The 17,094-nt window shown below is 49.8% G+C and overlaps 2 protein-coding genes across 4 annotated transcripts in view; one reads left to right on the top strand and one right to left on the bottom strand.

Annotated features, from left to right (window-relative positions):
* DYNC2I1 (dynein 2 intermediate chain 1) overlaps nt 1-1,551 on the bottom strand; it is a 135,933-nt gene extending 134,382 nt beyond the window's left edge. Inside the window, exon 1 of one of the 2 annotated variants that reach the window (XM_073581612.1) lies at nt 1,332-1,551. In XM_073581612.1, the coding sequence (XP_073437713.1) occupies nt 1,332-1,346 (15 nt within the window). In that variant the 5' untranslated portion in view covers nt 1,347-1,551. The remainder of the gene's footprint in view (nt 1-1,331) is intronic. The other variant, XM_073581613.1, reaches the window with a different exon arrangement.
* A 4,721-nt stretch (nt 1,552-6,272) lies between these two features.
* The window catches only part of ESYT2 (extended synaptotagmin 2), a 159,144-nt gene continuing 148,322 nt past the window's right edge, over nt 6,273-17,094 (top strand). For both annotated transcript variants that reach the window (XM_073581611.1, XM_073581610.1), the window contains exon 1: nt 6,273-6,913. In XM_073581611.1, coding sequence (XP_073437712.1) covers nt 6,584-6,913 — 330 coding nt within the window. In that variant the 5' untranslated portion in view covers nt 6,273-6,583. The remainder of the gene's footprint in view (nt 6,914-17,094) is intronic.

The following is a 17,094-nucleotide window of genomic DNA, read 5'->3' as shown; positions in this document are numbered from 1 at the left end:
CCGCATCATGCTACTGTACAGTGCCTCTAGCAATGAGAAAATGCAAGTGACCAAAACAACAGCCAAGAGATTGAGAACAGATAAATGGCCTGTGGTCAGCCCCTGCAGAACCACTCCTTTACACAGGAGTTGTCTTGCTAATTGCCTGTCATTTCTCCCTGTTGTCTGTTCCATTTGCACAACAGTAGGAGAAATCGATTCACAATCAGTGGTTGCTTCATAACTGGACAGGTAGGCTTCACAGAGTTGTGCTGTTTAAAGTGTTCCTTTACTTTTAAGCAGTGTGTGTACAAATTTTATAATATATTATATACATACAAACACAGTTATGCTCAAAAGTTTACATACCCCGGCAGAATTTTTGCTTTCTTGGCCTCTTTTCAGAGAATATGAATGATAACACTAAAACTTTTTCTACACTCCTGGTTAGTGGTTGGGTGAAGCCATTTATTGTCAAACTACTGTGATTTCTCTTTTTAAGTCATAATGACAACCCAAAACATCCAAATGGCCCTGATCAAAAGTTCACATACCCCATTTCTTATACTGTGCATTGCCCCCTCTAACATCAATGACAGCTTGAAGTCTTTTGTGGCAGTTGTGGATGAGGTTCGTTATTTTCTCAGATGGTAAAGCTGCCCACTCTTCTTGGCAAAAAGCCTCCAGTTCCTGTAAATTCCTGACTAGCATGAACTGTGTGCTTGAGATCTCCCCAGAGTGGCTCAATGATACTGAGGTCAGGAGACTGAGATGGCCACTCCAGAACCTTCATCACTTTGTTCTGCTGTAGCCAATTGGGGCCTTTAAGTGATTACACTGGGGTTGGGGGTTGCCCAGTCCACGTGGCCCGTTTAATCAGCCATATTGGTTTTTTTAGTCATTCCTAACCTGATATTTGGGATCACTTACATAGGACAGAGGTTTAGTCTGTGTGGGCACAGATGTGTGGAATGTTACCCTGCAGATAGTTTATAAGGCCTCAGCATACAGTTCACATGGCCCCTGGACGCATGCTTTCAGAAACAGCTCCACCCCTGGGTACAGGTCGTGTGTGGTACTGCAGCTCAGCTTTATTGACGTGAAGGGTGCCCAGCTGCAGCACCGCACACAACCTGTGCACAGCGGTGGCGCTGTCTCTATAAGAGCAGACATCTCCAATCCTATCCAAACTCCAAAATTATTTTCAAACAAGCAATTTATTTTGCATAAACTCCGTGACCTAGTGGCGCCCCCTACTGATGAACTACATGTCACAGGATGACTGTCAGACTATGCAGTAGCAGGCGGTCACAGTGTGTACAGTAAAGTATATGAATGGCTGTATACTTCACCCTGTCGGGCTGCATGGTCCTACGTCCGTCTTCTTGATCATCAGCCTGAGCCTCCACCTCCTGCTCTTTCCATTACCAAGCGAGACTCTCCGTTCCGTTGCCTAGACGGGCCGGCGCCATGACACTCAGGTTAATCGTGTTTGCGCATGCGTATAGGCAGTTTCACCAAGGCAACGGCGGCGTCAGTTTACCTGGCAACCTCAGCAGTGCGCGAGAAGTTTTTGAGCGCGTTCTCGATTACTCAGTGCGCATGCGGCTTACGTGTCTGTTGTTCTCTGATTTGGGGGCTTTTTATGCAGCAGGTGGGAGCCTTTCCATACTGTGAGCAGCAGTGGTGACCCTGTATGGGGGCCATCTATCTGGGACATTGTATATGGGGACACAACTTGTTCACTCTGTATAAGGAGACCCCCTAGCTGGGACATTGTAGATGGAGATTTCCTAGCTGAGACACTATATATGATACACTAACTTGTGCACTTTATAAGGAGACCCCCCCTTAACTGGGACATTGTAGATGGAGACCCCCCCCAGCTGAGGCATTGTATGTAAGGACCCTCTGGCAGGGCACTGTGCATGGAGACCCACTAGCTGGGACATTGTAGATGGAAACCCCCTAACTGGGACAGTGTACATGGAGACCCCCTAACTGGGACAGTGTATATAAAGACCCTCGGGCCCAGTACTGTGTATGGGGACCCCCTAGCTGGGACATTGTAGATGGAAACCCCCTAACTGGGACAGTGTACATGGAGACCCCCTAACTGGGACAGTGTATATAAAGACCCTCGGGCCCAGTACTGTGTATGGGGACCCCCTAGTTGGGACATTGTAGATGGAAACCCCCTAACTGGGACAGTGTACATGGAGACCCCCTAACTGGGACAGTGTATATAAAGACCCTCGGGCCCAGTACTGTGTATGGGGACCCCCTAGTTGGGACATTGTAGATGGAAACCCCCTAACTGGGACAGTGTACATGGAGACCCCCTAACTGGGACAGTGTATATAAAGACCCTCGGGCCCAGTACTGTGTATGGGGACCCCCTAGCTGGGACATTGTAGATGGAAACCCCCTAACTGGGACAGTGTACATGGAGACCCCCTAACTGGGACAGTGTATATAAAGACCCTCGGGCCCAGTACTGTGTATGGGGACCCCCTAGCTGGGACATTGTAGATGGAAACCCCCTAACTGGGACAGTGTACATGGAGACCCCCTAACTGGGACAGTGTATATAAAGACCCTCGGGCCCAGTACTGTGCATGGAGACCCACTAGCTGGGACATTGTAGATGGAAACCCCCTAACTGGGACAGTGTACATGGAGACCCCCTAACTGGGACAGTGTATATAAAGACCCTCGGGCCCAGTACTGTGTATGGGGACCCCCTAGTTGGGACATTGTAGATGGAAACCCCCTAACTGGGACAGTGTACATGGAGACCCCCTAACTGGGACAGTGTATATAAAGACCCTCGGGCCCAGTACTGTGTATGGGGACCCCCTAGTTGGGACATTGTAGATGGAAACCCCCTAACTGGGACAGTGTACATGGAGACCCCCTAACTGGGACAGTGTATATAAAGACCCTCGGGCCCAGTACTGTGTATGGGGACCCCCTAGCTGGGACATTGTAGATGGAAACCCCCTAACTGGGACAGTGTACATGGAGACCCCCTAACTGGGACAGTGTATATAAAGACCCTCGGGCCCAGTACTGTGTATGGGGACCCCCTAGCTGGGACATTGTAGATGGAAACCCCCTAACTGGGACAGTGTACATGGAGACCCCCTAACTGGGACAGTGTATATAAAGACCCTCGGGCCCAGTACTGTGCATGGAGACCCACTAGCTGGGACATTGTAGATGGAAACCCCCTAACTGGGACAGTGTACATGGAGACCCCCTAACTGGGACAGTGTATATAAAGACCCTCGGGCCCAGTACTGTGTATGGGGACCCCCTAGTTGGGACATTGTAGATGGAAACCCCCTAACTGGGACAGTGTACATGGAGACCCCCTAACTGGGACAGTGTATATAAAGACCCTCGGGCCCAGTACTGTGTATGGGGACCCCTTAGTTGGGACATTGTAGATGGAAACCCCCTAACTGGGACAGTGTACATGGAGACCCCCTAACTGGGACAGTGTATATAAAGACCCTCGGGCCCAGTACTGTGTATGGGGACCCCCTAGTTGGGACATTGGGATATTATAGCTGGAAACCCCCTAGCTGAGGCATTGTATATAATAACCCAATGGCCAGGTACTGTATATGGGGACCCCCTAGCTGGGACATTGTAGATTGAGATCCACAGGCTGAGGCTTTGTATACAATGACCATCTGGCTGGGCACTGTGTATGGGGACCCACTGTCAGAGGCATTGTAGATGGAGACCCCCTAGCTGAGAAATAATGAACTTTACGAGGGTCTTGCAACTTTTTGCTCATCTCTACATGCAAGACTACTGCTCAAAAGAGAGACCAAAGGGTCACTATTCTCGTGATCAGTGCGTTTTTCAGGGGTCAGACCAGACCCCCCCCAGCAGTGAGGTTACAGTATCAGTGGGGTTACAAATATGGAAGGACCCCTCACCCCCACCTGAATGCCATCATTGATGGCCTTTTTCTAATGATAAAAGTAAACACTTTATTCTAGTTGCCACATGCAAGTCCACCATACTTTTTAGGGTATAATATTTTTTTTTAAATGACACAATAGTCATGCCTGGGTCACTCATGATGATTTGTAGGATGACTTCTCATTTTCTGTGTGAGCCTCCAGAAGATAATATATTTCTGAAAAGAACTTGAGTGTCTGATTGTTGACAAGCTGACATACCAGAACATCACGGGAACTCCTGTTCTGAACGTCTACGTCGCCCTCGAGAGGAGTTCATGGCAGTTCACAACCTTCCTCCTCCACCTAGTGATGCAGCGTAACATCCAGTGCAGACACAATAACGCATTAGCTGCGGGAACAGTTGATGGGGAACTGAAATTGAATTCTCCATAAATTCTAATATTTGATGTCACAATGCATCTGGCTGTATTATTTTTTCCCTACGGGGCTAAAACCTGATAGACAAGTAGTTGCAGAGTACCTTCTTATCACCCACTCCTGGTTTTGTCGCACAAATACTGAGGTAAAAACTCTCCAAATATTGAACGTGTGAATATGGCCTTAGTCACCTCGCTATGACTGTCCGACAGGGAGTTTATAACTAGTTTGGGCTTTTTTCAAACCCCAGAAGAAGCTGACATTTGTAGGGCAAAACCCTGGGCCGGTCTCTAGACATTCAGCGTCTGCCATGAGCTCGACTGCTCCATGCATTATTTTTTTAAGTGCTGTTTTAATTACTTTTGTGAGTGTAATAAATGCCTTTTCACTGCTTATCCTGTCTAGTGGATCTACACTATATCCCATTTGATCTGTTGAGGTACCTTGTCACCTGGATTTATCCACTTCATCCCCTACGTCACTCACCCGCTCATGTCACCTACACCTCAAAAACATCTCTAGAATTCAACCTTTTGTTACCTTTGAGTCTGAAAAACTCTTATTCATTCTCATCTAGACTATTGTAACTCTCTACTAATCGGTCTCCCTATTACTAAACTCTCCCCTCTCCAATCCATCCCAAAGGATGCATCCAGGATCATATTGGTGTCCAACCGTTACCCCGATGCCTCTACCCTGTGCCAGTCATTGCACTGGTCGCCCATCTGCTACAAAGTCCAATATAAACTTCACTCTCACCCACAAAGCGCTCCACAGTTCAGCGCCACCCTATATCTCCTCCTTTGTCCCAGTCTACCATCCTACCCGTGCCCTCCATTCTGTTAATGTTAATAAAGTCTAACATGCTCTATAACCTGAACCTCCCAAGTCCCAGTCTCCAAGACTTCTCACATGCTGCGCCAATTATTTGGAATGCGCTACCCAGGACATTTTGATTAATTCCCAATACCCACAAGTTTAATTGTGGTCTAAAACAGCATTTCTTTAGACTGGCTTATCGCCTCACCTCACTTATCTAACTATCCCCATTTGGCCCATACCAAATTTTCTTCAAAATCAGGATCCTCATAGCATCTGTTCACACCCTCCATGCACTTAATAGCCCTCTGTGTCCGTACACACTCTGGTGACCGCTTTGTGCAGTGTTATGTGACTACCCTCTTATACTGATGGCTGGACGGCACAATACAACCACATTTTACCATCCACCTTTCGTGTCCCCCCTGTTTCCGCTACAGATTGTAAGCTTGCGAGCAGCAGGACCCTCGCTCCTCCTGAAATCTGTTGTGCTATGCTGTAATGTCTTATCTTATCTGTACAAGTCCCCTCTAAAATGTAAAGCGCTGCGGAATATGTTGGCGCTACAGAAATAAACATTATTATCTGCATCATGACATTTACAGACTCACCGGCTGTTTCACTATGGATTTTCTACGCTCGTTGCTTGGAAGCCAAGGACCTTGTTACCCTTTATCTATATTAGCTGGTGAGCTCTCTCCCATTTCCGCCCCTTGTCGTTTATATTTTATTTTTGTATTTTTTTGTTGCAATTTAACTCATATAACTTTTTTTATATATATATTTTCAGCTGATTATCACAAACCATATCAAAAGTTGAGTGCGCAGCGAAACACAACCCGTAAAAGCGAAAAAGGCGCAGTGGTTTTTTTTTTTATTAAGCAAAATCCAACTGCAAAAATGATTTTTATACCTTAAATACGTAAAAAAAAATTATAAAAGTGCCCAAAAAAATGAAAAAACCCCTTAAAGTTTAAAAAGAAAAATTGCACAACCCCTTTAACTTAGCAATGCATGAAATGCATGCATGGAAGAAATGACAGGATCACTTTTGCTCTCGTTGTTAACATGTTTTGTTTAAATAAAGCTGCTTGAAAGGAAGAAGGAAAAAAAAAACTTCCCCAGCAGCAGCAGCTCTGGCTCCTCTAGCTCCGCCTCCCTGCACATCCTGTAGCTGTGGCCGGACGGGGGGCGGGGCCTGAGTGACACAGGAGCTGGGAGCCAGGGCTGCAGTAGTCGCTGTGCATGGCAGAGGCGAGGGACAGCTCAGCACAAGGAGCCTGTGGAGGGCGCAGGGTGGGCGGCAGCAGCTACTGATGTGGGCTTGTGGCTGAGCTGCTGTTTGCAGGAGGAGGAGGGGGGAGGTATCCTCTGGAGTTGATCTGAAGCCCAAAGACTGGTGATCTTGTGCTTGTGAGCTGTGCAGGATGACCCAGGACGGGGGCAGTGTGCAGGAGGGGGCTGGAAGCCCTGCAGAGCCCCCTGCTCTGCCCTCTGAGGAACCTGGCATGATCAGTGTGGATATCACAGGACTCTTCTATCAGTTCGCCAAGACTTTCGTGCTGATCTTCCCTGTGTATGTGCTGGGATACTTCGGGCTGAGCTTCAGCTGGCTGCTCATCGCTCTGGTCTTCCTTATGTGGTTTAGGAAAAATAAAGGGAATAAAAGCTCCCGGCTGCACCGTGCGCTGGCGTTCCTGGAAAACGAGGAGAAGACGGTGAAGCACAGCATCGCCTCTGCAGACCTGCCCGCCTGGGTAAGTGGCCACCGGCACCAGGCAGCTGGCAGATGTTCTAGCTTTGTGCTTCCGCATGGGACGAGACAGCGTACGACAGTCACTTTTTTTTACTCTTTGAAAGAACGGAGCATAGCAAAATGCAAACGAACAGGGTCCCGCCGCAACCTACGAAGCGCCGTGAAGTTCGTCAACGCAGCAAAGGAAGTCGTAAGGCTGGTTTCACACTAGCGTTTTTTAGCGCTGCGCTCCGTGCGCAATAGAATCGCATGCAAAAAACGCATGATGCATTTTGTATGCGTTTGCTTTTTTCAGGCGCATGCGTTTTAACCAGTTTCTAACCATGTTAACTCTTAAAACGCATGCCTGCGTTCCCATAGACTAATGTGGTTTTGTTTTGTTTTTTTGCGCATTGCGTGCACCTGCTTTTTTTTGAGACAGGTCGGACGGACCAAAAATGCAACAGGTTTGTCCGGCGCGCCTAGGCGCACACTGCACGAAAACGCATACGAACGCGTGCATACGCTTAGACCATGCGCCCCCATGTTAAAGATGGGGGTGCAGGACGCATGCGCATGGACGCGCACGAAACGCAGCGCTAAAAAACGCTATTGTGAAACCAGCCTAAGAGAAAAAAAATCGACTTTTTATGACTTGCTCGCGATATTTTGTAGGGTTGCAAGGTGACAGCGTTCGTTTGCGCTTTGGTACAGCGACGCCGTGGCATACAGCGATCTTTGGTCTAGCCCCAGTCTGGGGGGGGTGCAAATCCTAAATCGTATTTTAGTTTTGCACCATGGGGGGTCATCGTCCCGCAGCTCTCGCGGAACGCACGCATTTATTTGTCGTAGTCGCCGTCTTAACTTGTCGTTGCCGCCGGATCCTTTTCCGTCGGCTTTAAGAAATAGAGTAAGGCCGGGGTCACATTAACCGACGCAAAATACGGTCAGTATTTTACATGCGTAATACGGACGAATGGCCCCTAAATAGTGCTCCGTATGTCATCCGTAAGCAAGGTATGGTCGCGTATTTTGCGCATCTAAGCATCCGTATGTAAACCGTATGGCATCCGTATGGCGAGATTTTCTCGCAGGCTTGCAAAATGGACATATAATGGAGCCCAATGACAGGGTTTATAACACAAACCAAAGAATAGATATAGACACATATATATATATGTGTATTCTATGTGTATATATCTATTCTTTCTTTATTAAACCTGTCAGTGTGAGTTTACTGTATAGCGCACTGAATTGCCGGCTTTGCTAAAAGACACCTGGTGCGTATTTCTCGCAAGTCACGTGTGTAATCCGTATTTTTTTGCGCACCCATAGACTTGCATTGGCGTATTATGGCCGTAGTACGCTGACAATCGCAGCATGCTGCGAGTGGCACGGAGCGTAGGATACGGATGAGAAAAATACGGCTGGTGCGAGTGACCCCATAGAGAATCATTGGTCCGTGTCTAATGCGTGCTTTTAGCGCCTCTCACTCGGCCGTATTACTCGCCAGTGTGACCGCGGCCTAAGGCTGTAAAAAGGGATGCACCATGTTCTATAACGCTGATAGACAGAATTTATATCCCATAGCTTCGTGTAACACAATGTCATTAAGTGTTTTCCCATAAACTACAGCAGTTCTAAAGTGTGACCGCTGCTCCATTGACTTCCATGGGGTTCGGAAGTGGTAAAGCATATGTGCGCTCACCACTCCCAAGCCAATAAAGTGTCGGTCACACACTGCCGCGTACATCGCGTGATAGGTGATGAATGTGGGTTATGGGACAAATCCCTTTAATATCAGTACCCTTCTTTAAAAAAAAAATGTGAGCTGTCACCACGTTCTGACTGAGCCGTAGAAAATGTCATAATTTGTTGGCACGCCCGTCCTGCTGCACGGTGAATATCGGGCCCATCTGCATGAGGTTATTGCCATCCAGGGCACGTTTTTCCGGCCGGTCTTGGTATGGCGTATTGTCTGTGAGTTATTTGGGCTGGACAAGGGGTTCTGCAGAAGTCAATGGTTAGGCTCAAGCACGCAGCGCGAGGCTCATAGACGTGGCTGGAGCTGAGAGGTATGCGTATCATCGATGCATTAGTAATGTGGCAGCCGAACAAGAACAGCTTTCAGGTTTTATTGCGTCCCAGATGTCAATATTTGTATCTCGGAGGGCTGTACGTTGCATCACACTTCTCGGGCAGCGGTCATTCTAGTCTGTAGGTATGACTAGCGCTTCGTGGAGCTTCTGCAGCAGCTCAGTCTGCATTCCTTTTGCAGAAGTGCTCTAAAATAATCCCAAACCAGTTCAACAGGTCTGTGTTTTCGGCAGGGTTGGAGTATATGCCTGAGGCTACGGCAACTTCCTTTTAGGCATTATAGGGGTTAAATAATTAGTGCATCAATCTGTGGTCTTCTGTCATGGGCAGCATAATGGGAATCCCATAAGCGATTTATCCTATTACTAAGGTCCTTGCTATAAGGGGACTTTGGCCATCTATAGGGTGGACGTGCAGTGAGGGTGTCCGCCCAACGCCCTTCACCCTGCCTATGGATGGACACGTATAATGCACCCTATTCAGGGGAACGCAGGCACCGCCACTGTACGGGAGGGATCGATACCGCCGTTACAGACCCGAGCGCTCGCTAGACAAGGTCCATCCACTGGACATCAGACTCATGGAAACAGCAAAGTCTGCCCTGATAACGGGAATCCAGGGAGTATTACTACAGGAATGCGCAGAGCATTAGGCTAAGTGCACACACTGCCGATTTTTATCTGCGGAACCGCAGGTGAAACTGCAGGTAAAATGACCTGCGGATTGGCCTGTGGTTTCCCCTGAGGTTTATCATCTCTACAATGGAGGAGATGGTAAACCGCAGCAGAATCCACAGAAAATAAGTGACATGTCATTTCTTTCTGCGGATTCAAAACCGCAGCAAATCCGCAGTTAAAAATCCGCAGCGTGTGCACGGCGGAATGTAAATCTCATAGACTTACATGCTACTGTACACTGTCTGCAGAACTGCTGCAGTTCTGCTGCGGCCAAAACCGCAGCGGATCCGCAGCAAAAACCGCAGCGTGTTCGTTGGATACTGCCTGTAAAAAGAACAAGCAATTTGCTGCTTATTAAAATTTGCAGCTGCTCTTGAGATATTAACACCTTACTTTTCTTTAAAGCTCGTTGCTTAGGAGACTGACCACTGCTGCCATCTAGTTATTCATCAGTGCTGAAGCTGACCGGCATTAGGAGGCAGCCGCGCTCTCCAGAGATCCTGGCCAGCTTCAAAACAGTGTTTACAAGCTCAGTAGAGAAGAGCTTGTAAGCGCTGCTCATATTCTGCTGTTTAGCAGCAGTGGTCGGTCTCCAAGGCAATGAGCTTTAAACAAAAGAAAGGTGTTAAGATCTTAAGAACGGCTGCAAATTTTTAGAACCAGTATATTGCATACTGCTCCATAAGTAAAAAACTGAACGCATGGAACACAGTCGGATGAAAAATGGACCATCACACGGGGAAGAAAAATCTTTTTCGTCAATGCAAGACGGATCTATTATTCTATTCTATCCATCTAAGGGAGCGATTTCAATAAGAGGTAACTGCAGGAAACTTTTGTGTGTGTATAATATACTAGCTGAAGAGCCTGGCGTTGCCCGGGCATAGTACTTAACTGTGGGTCCCGCTGTCTTCCTTAACAGTCCCGCTCTCCACCCGCCGTCCCGTTCTATCCCTCCGCAGCCGCGCTCTACATCCGTGTCCCTCCACATCCCCGCTCTCTCCCTCCACAGCCCCGTTCTCTTCGGCCACAGCCCTGCTCTCCCGCTCTCTCCCTCCACAGCCCCCGTCTCTTCGGCCACAGCCCTGCTCTCCCGCTCTCTCCCTCCACAGCCCCGTTCTCTTCCGCCACAGCCCTGCTCTCCCGCTCTCTCCCTCCACAGCCCCGGTCTCTTCGGCCACAGCCCTGCTCTCCCGCTCTCTCCCTCCACAGCCCCGGTCTCTTCGGCCACAGCCCTGCTCTCCCGCTCTCTCCCTCCACAGCCCCGGTCTCTTCGGCCACAGCCCTGCTCTCCCGCTCTCTCCCTCCACAGCCCCGGTCTCTCCCTCCACAGCCCTGCTCTCCCGCTCTCTCCCTCCACAGCCCTGCTCTCCCGCTCTCTCCCTCCACAGCCCTGCTCTCCCGCTCTCTCCCTCCACAGCCCTGCTCTCCCGCTCTCTCCCTCCACAGCCCTGCTCTCCCGCTCTCTCCCTCCACAGCCCTGCTCTCCCGCTCTCTCCCTCCACAGCCCTGCTCTCCCGCTCTCTCCCTCCACAGCCCTGCTCTCCCGCTCTCTCCCTCCACAGCCCTGCTCTCCCGCTCTCTCCCTCCACAGCCCCGTTCTCTTCGGCCACAGCCCTGCTCTCCTGCTCTCTCCCTCCACAGCCCCCGTCTCTTCGGCCACAGCCCTGCTCTCCCGCTCTCTCCCTCCACAGCCTCGGTCTCTTCGGCCACAGCCCTGCTCTCCCGCTCTCTCCCTCCACAGCCCCGTCTCTTCGGCCACAGCCCTGCTCTCCCGCTCTCTCCCTCCACAGCCCCGTTCTCTTCCTTCACAGCCCTGCTCTCCCGCTCTCTCCCTCCACAGCCCCGGTCTCTTCCTTCACAGCCCTGCTCTCCCGCTCTCTCCCTCCACAGCCCCGGTCTCTTCCTTCACAGCCCTGCTCTCCCGCTCTCTCCCTCCACAGCCCCGTTCTCTTCCTTCACAGCCCTGCTCTCCCGCTCTCTCCCTCCACAGCCCCGTTCTCTTCCTTCACAGCCCTGCTCTCCCGCTCTCTCCCTCCACAGCCCCGTTCTCTTCCTTCACAGCCCTGCTCTCCCGCTCTCTCCCTCCACAGCCCCGGTCTCTTCGGCCACAGCCCTGCTCTCCCGCTCTCTCCCTCCACAGCCCCGTCTCTTCGGCCACAGCCCTGCTCTCCTGCTCTCTCCCTCCACAGCCCCGTTCTCTTCCTTCACAGCCCTGCTCTCCCGCTCTCTCCCTCCACAGCCCCGGTCTCTTCCTTCACAGCCCTGCTCTCCCGCTCTCTCCCTCCACAGCCCCGTTCTCTTCCTTCACAGCCCTGCTCTCCCGCTCTCTCCCTCCACAGCCCCGTTCTCTTCCTTCACAGCCCTGCTCTCCCGCTCTCTCCCTCCACAGCCCCGTTCTCTTCCTTCACAGCCCTGCTCTCCCGCTCTCTCCCTCCACAGCCCCGTTCTCTTCCTTCACAGCCCTGCTCTCCCGCTCTCTCCCTCCACAGCCCCGTTCTCTTCCTTCACAGCCCTGCTCTCCCGCTCTCTCCCTCCACAGCCCCGTTCTCTTCCTTCACAGCCCTGCTCTCCCGCTCTCTCCCTCCACAGCCCCGGTCTCTTCGGCCACAGCCCTGCTCTCCCGCTCTCTCCCTCCACAGCCCCGGTCTCTTCGGCCACAGCCCTGCTCTCCCGCTCTCTCCCTCCACAGCCCCGTTCTCTTCCTTCACAGCCCTGCTCTCCCGCTCTCTCCCTCCACAGCCCCGTTCTCTTCCTTCACAGCTCTGCTCTCCCGCTCTCTCCCTCCACAGCCCCGGTCTCTTCCTTCACAGCCCTGCTCTCCCGCTCTCTCCCTCCACAGCCCCGGTCTCTTCCTTCACAGCCCTGCTCTCCCGCTCTCTCCCTCCACAGCCCTGGTCTCTTCCTTCACAGCCCTGCTCTCCCGCTCTCTCCCTCCACAGCCCCGGTCTCTTCCTTCACAGCCCTGCTGTCCCGCTCTCTCCCTCCACAGCCCTGCTCTCTTCTTCCACAGCCCTGCTCTCCCGCTCTCTCCCTCTACAGCCCCGCTGTCTTCCTTCCTCCACATCCCCGCTCTCTATGCACCACACGCGGTGACGCCGGGACCAGGAGCGAGAGGTGCGCAGATTGTTAGTTCGGCCGGAGTGGGCGGAGCTAGAGCGGAGCTGCAGCGCATGTGATTGTGCGGACTGCGGGGACGTGGGCGGAGCTAGAACTGAGCTTCAGCGCGTGTGATTGGGCGGCCTGCGGGGGGCGTGGCCTAGCACTGTATTAGGCCACAGTAGAAGCCGGGGACTAAATTTAGGCCGGGAAGCTGCAGGTGGAGAGGAGGGATAGCGCAGTTGGCGACGGGGAGCGCCGACTGAGCCGGGACAGGGTTGGGAGGGTGCCCGCACTATTCGGCCCCTGTCCTGAAGACTGTCTTCCTCCACAGCCCCGCTCTCTATGTACTGTCCTGCTGTATCCGTCCTCAGCCCCGCTCTGCTGCTTCGTGATTGGTTGATGATACACACACACATTCAGATTTTTATATATATAATATATTTTGAAGTGACTGAGGCTGGCTGGTGTTGGTCCCTGTGCCCATTCTCTTATATTGTACACATTCCCGTCTCCTGAGCATTGCTGATTGATCACACACCGTGATAGGGGAGTGCCCCTGTATATGGGAGAGCCCCATTGGCGGCACAGTGAGGAGTTCCTGTCTGGCAGCCGCCCAGGTATGTCAGTGATGTGCTGCAGATGGTTATCTGTGAACGCTAAGGCTTTATCTTGCTGTCGGTCTATTTGAAGAAGCCAGTGTACTGCAAGCTCTGATCATACTGTCTCCATGACCCAGGCATATGGTGACAGAAGGATAAGCCATATATCCAATATATCCGTGGGCAGACTGTGCAGCCATTGCCTCTGTGCAAGGCAAATTATTTAAAGACAAAAAACATGATGTGTTTTCCATCATTTTTAAGAAAGCTAACAAGTGTCTCGGGAATGAGACCTGTCAATTACAGCAGAATTGGGATTTAGGCTTTATGCACAAGGTTATATTCTGGCTGCATGGAAGTTTTGAGCTAATGAGCAATATTACTGCCCCCTCAGGACTTGTGAGGCCATAATGTCCCTCCATACTAATCCTACTAATCTGAATTTAAAAGCAGGTATACAGATTCTTTTTCAAACAGAATTGGGTTTGTGGCTGTGTTATACTGAAATGTGGGGACTCTGCTACTGTGTGATTGGATATTCTATCTATCTATGGCTGCAGAGATTTATTTTCATTTTTTAAATCATAAAAATGTCATTTAGGGGTAGAGGCGTCATAGGAAGCTGAAAAAATGATGCCTTGATATCTGCGATCTGATGTCTATTCCAGAGAAATTCACATTTTTCATATATGTAAACGAGCTGTTAAGATCTATGGGCCGGACATAGATCTACCTGAGAATTTGCCTCCAGAGCTTATTATAAATGCGGGGGCGTTACCAGTGTGAGACATGTAGTGACTGACAGTCTGATCTCCTGAACTGCATGTGTCACACTGGCAGGAGCGGATACAGACAGAAGAGGACGACTGTGCAAGAACAGTATGTGGGGCCGTTTATCATAATGCAGTCCTTTAGGGCTCTATGATAGAAGCTGCTTGCAGATTTGGAAGTTGTCCCCCTTGCCTCTCGTGCCTTTGTGGAGCTGCACAGGTGGCACAAATGTTGTGTCCTCCCCGGTACACTGGTAACTCTTCCTTTCATATAAAATAAGCTCTGGAGGCAGATTCTCAGGGACATCTATGTCTGGCCCATAGATCTTAAATGCTTGATTACATATAAGAAAAATGTGGATCGTGTCTAGAATAAGACATCAGATTGCCGATATCAAGGTAACCTGTTGTTCAGCTTCCTATGACCTACATGCTCATATACACGGGTTGATCCTACTGATAGGATTTGTTAAATGGAATCTAAGTCATGAGACAAGGCGCAATAAAGGGGCAATACTGACTTCCAGGATTGCTACCTCCAATAGGTGGCACTAGAAACCCTTCTTGTAAGAGATTTTCTTACTTTGTCACAGGGAGCAGGGCTTGGCCTATAAGTCTCCTTATGCCGGCCTGTGTTGTGAATTAGCTTTCTGGCCTCCCTCTTGTTATTGCTGAAGGTAGTGGAGCTGGTCAGATTGACAGAGGGGTTGCGAGTTCTCTTTCTGGGCTCCCTCTGGTGGTTGCTGGAGGTAATGGAGCTGATCTGATTAACAGTGGCTTGCCACCTGATAATGAGGACGACGATTGGAGATCTGGGGTTTCAGATTGGGTTTTAAGACAGCCGACTCCCTCTATCCCTGCTGGTGATTTTCTTCCTGCCTCCTGAGGTCTTTATTTCCAGCTCTGTCCCTGCATGTTCAGCTAAGTGTTCATTTGCTATTCTGTTTACATTTGATCTGGTTTTGTCTATCTCAGTTTTATGTGGGTCAGCCAGCTCTGGCTGGGGCTGTGCTCAATCACCGTCCATGTGTTACTGCTTGTGCCAGTTTGTTTTTGTCCCTTATTAGATTGGCCTCAGTTGTGAACTCATTTTCTGGTTTACCTCTGGCTTCTGGTGAGGGTGGTGGAGCTGGCTGTATTGACAGAGGAGTCATGAGTTCTCCATCCGGGCTCCTTCTGGTGGTGAGAGCAGGTAATGAAGCTGATCTAAATGGCAGACTGTGATTGGACATCAGGAGTCTCTGACTGGATTTAAGACAGCCGACTCCCTAATTTTGTGCTGGTGATTTTTTTTTTCCTGCCCTGAGGTTCTGGTTTCCAGTTCTGTTCCTACCTTCTCAAGCTAAGTGTGCTCTGCTATTTTATCACATGAGATTTGGTCTGGTTTACTCAGTTTTTGTGGTCAGCCAGCCCCTGCTGGGGCTGTGCTGAATTTCCATTCTTATGTCTCTGTTTATGCCAGTTTGCTTTTTGTCCCTGATCAGATTGGTCTCTTTTTGCTCTGTCTTCAGAATATACCAGAGTGCTGATATAGGGAATTGAAGTCTAGCGACTTCAGGGTTTTTGTTATCAGAAAGTGTTGGACATTTTTTGGCAGGATTTTGTGCGTGATTGCAGACAGCATCTTTCCTTTCCTGTCCTTTCTAGTTAGTGTGGGCCCCATCGTTTGCTCAGCCTATCTTTCTATCTGTGTTTGTGTTTTCATCTTGTCTCACCGACAGTATATGTTTGGGGGCTATCTATTCCTTTGGGGTCTGCTCTGGGGCAGTTTAGATTTCCCCTTTCTTGCTTTAGGCTTAGTGAGCTCTCCTGCTGTGCCGAGGCGTCTAGGATCATCGTAGGTACGCTCCACGGCTACTGCTAGATTTGTGGATAGGATCAGGGGTCTGCAATCTGCTTAGTTACCAACCTTTCTGGTTTTCTGTGGCTTAGCCTGGGCCTGCTATCCCCCTCGGTTACCCAATCATAACAGGCCTGACTGTCTCCTCAAGGAAAAACCTTATCCCTTAGATCTTAATAAATTTGCCACCTCTTCCATTGCTCCGCTGTTTAAGGCTGGTGTATAAGGTGACAATCTTTGTGAAGTGTGTGTTTTATTATTTCCATTGACTTCTTATGTAGCTACCATCTACCTGAGCTCCGGTGCGGTGGCTGCCAACAGCGAGCATTCATGATTTTGCCTAAAAGCGGTTTCAATTAAAAAAAGACAGTTGCCTTGGACGATCTATGCTGAAACTCCCCTGTGAAGTGGGATCAGTGATGATGTTGGTGGCTTGGGGCTACACTGAGCTGTCAGTCCCGACCGTCCAGGGAATCTTCTGCGATCATATGCTTGGCGATGACGTCCGCGTTCATGTGTTCTCAGATATCATAGTCGTTTGATAATTTATGGTTGCTGATTGCAACACACCTTGCAGTTCTGCGTTAAAGAGAGTCAATCAGCACACACTGACTGTTCATACCAAGCACTGGCGCTCAGTGCACCCTTGGTGTGGCCAAACAGGTCATTGCACCTACCCCCACCTTTTTTTTTTTTTTTTTTTTTTTTTGGTCCCCGTATAGCTCCACACTCCTGGCTCTTGTAAAACCAGTGCTGTCAATCAAAGAAGACGACGGCGGAGATGGATGTGAAACAACTAAGTGGAGCGCCGCAGTGACGTCCTTGGCCACACCAAGGGTGCACCGAGCACTTGTCTTTGGTTTGAACAGTTGTTTTGTGATGACTGTCTCCCTGTAAGTGCTGGGTTAATGGAATAAAGGGGTATTGCCATTTGTGTGACTGCTCAGGATGTTTCATAATCTGTCACTTCTTGGGATCCAGTTTATACCAAACAGAAAGAATGTTACCTTCTTTACTTTTACGTATTGCAACATCTTCTCAAATTACAACTTGAAGAAAACACATCGCGTTTTCCTGCTTTTAAGAGCTACTTCATCACTAAGTCATCCCAGATTTCC

This window comes from Dendrobates tinctorius, unplaced genomic scaffold (assembly GCF_039654945.1).
Source record: "Dendrobates tinctorius isolate UK_male_01 unplaced genomic scaffold, ASM3965494v1 ptg000070l, whole genome shotgun sequence".
Taxonomy (NCBI): Eukaryota; Metazoa; Chordata; class Amphibia; order Anura; family Dendrobatidae; genus Dendrobates; species Dendrobates tinctorius.
This window is presented reverse-complemented; position numbering and strand designations above follow the sequence as displayed.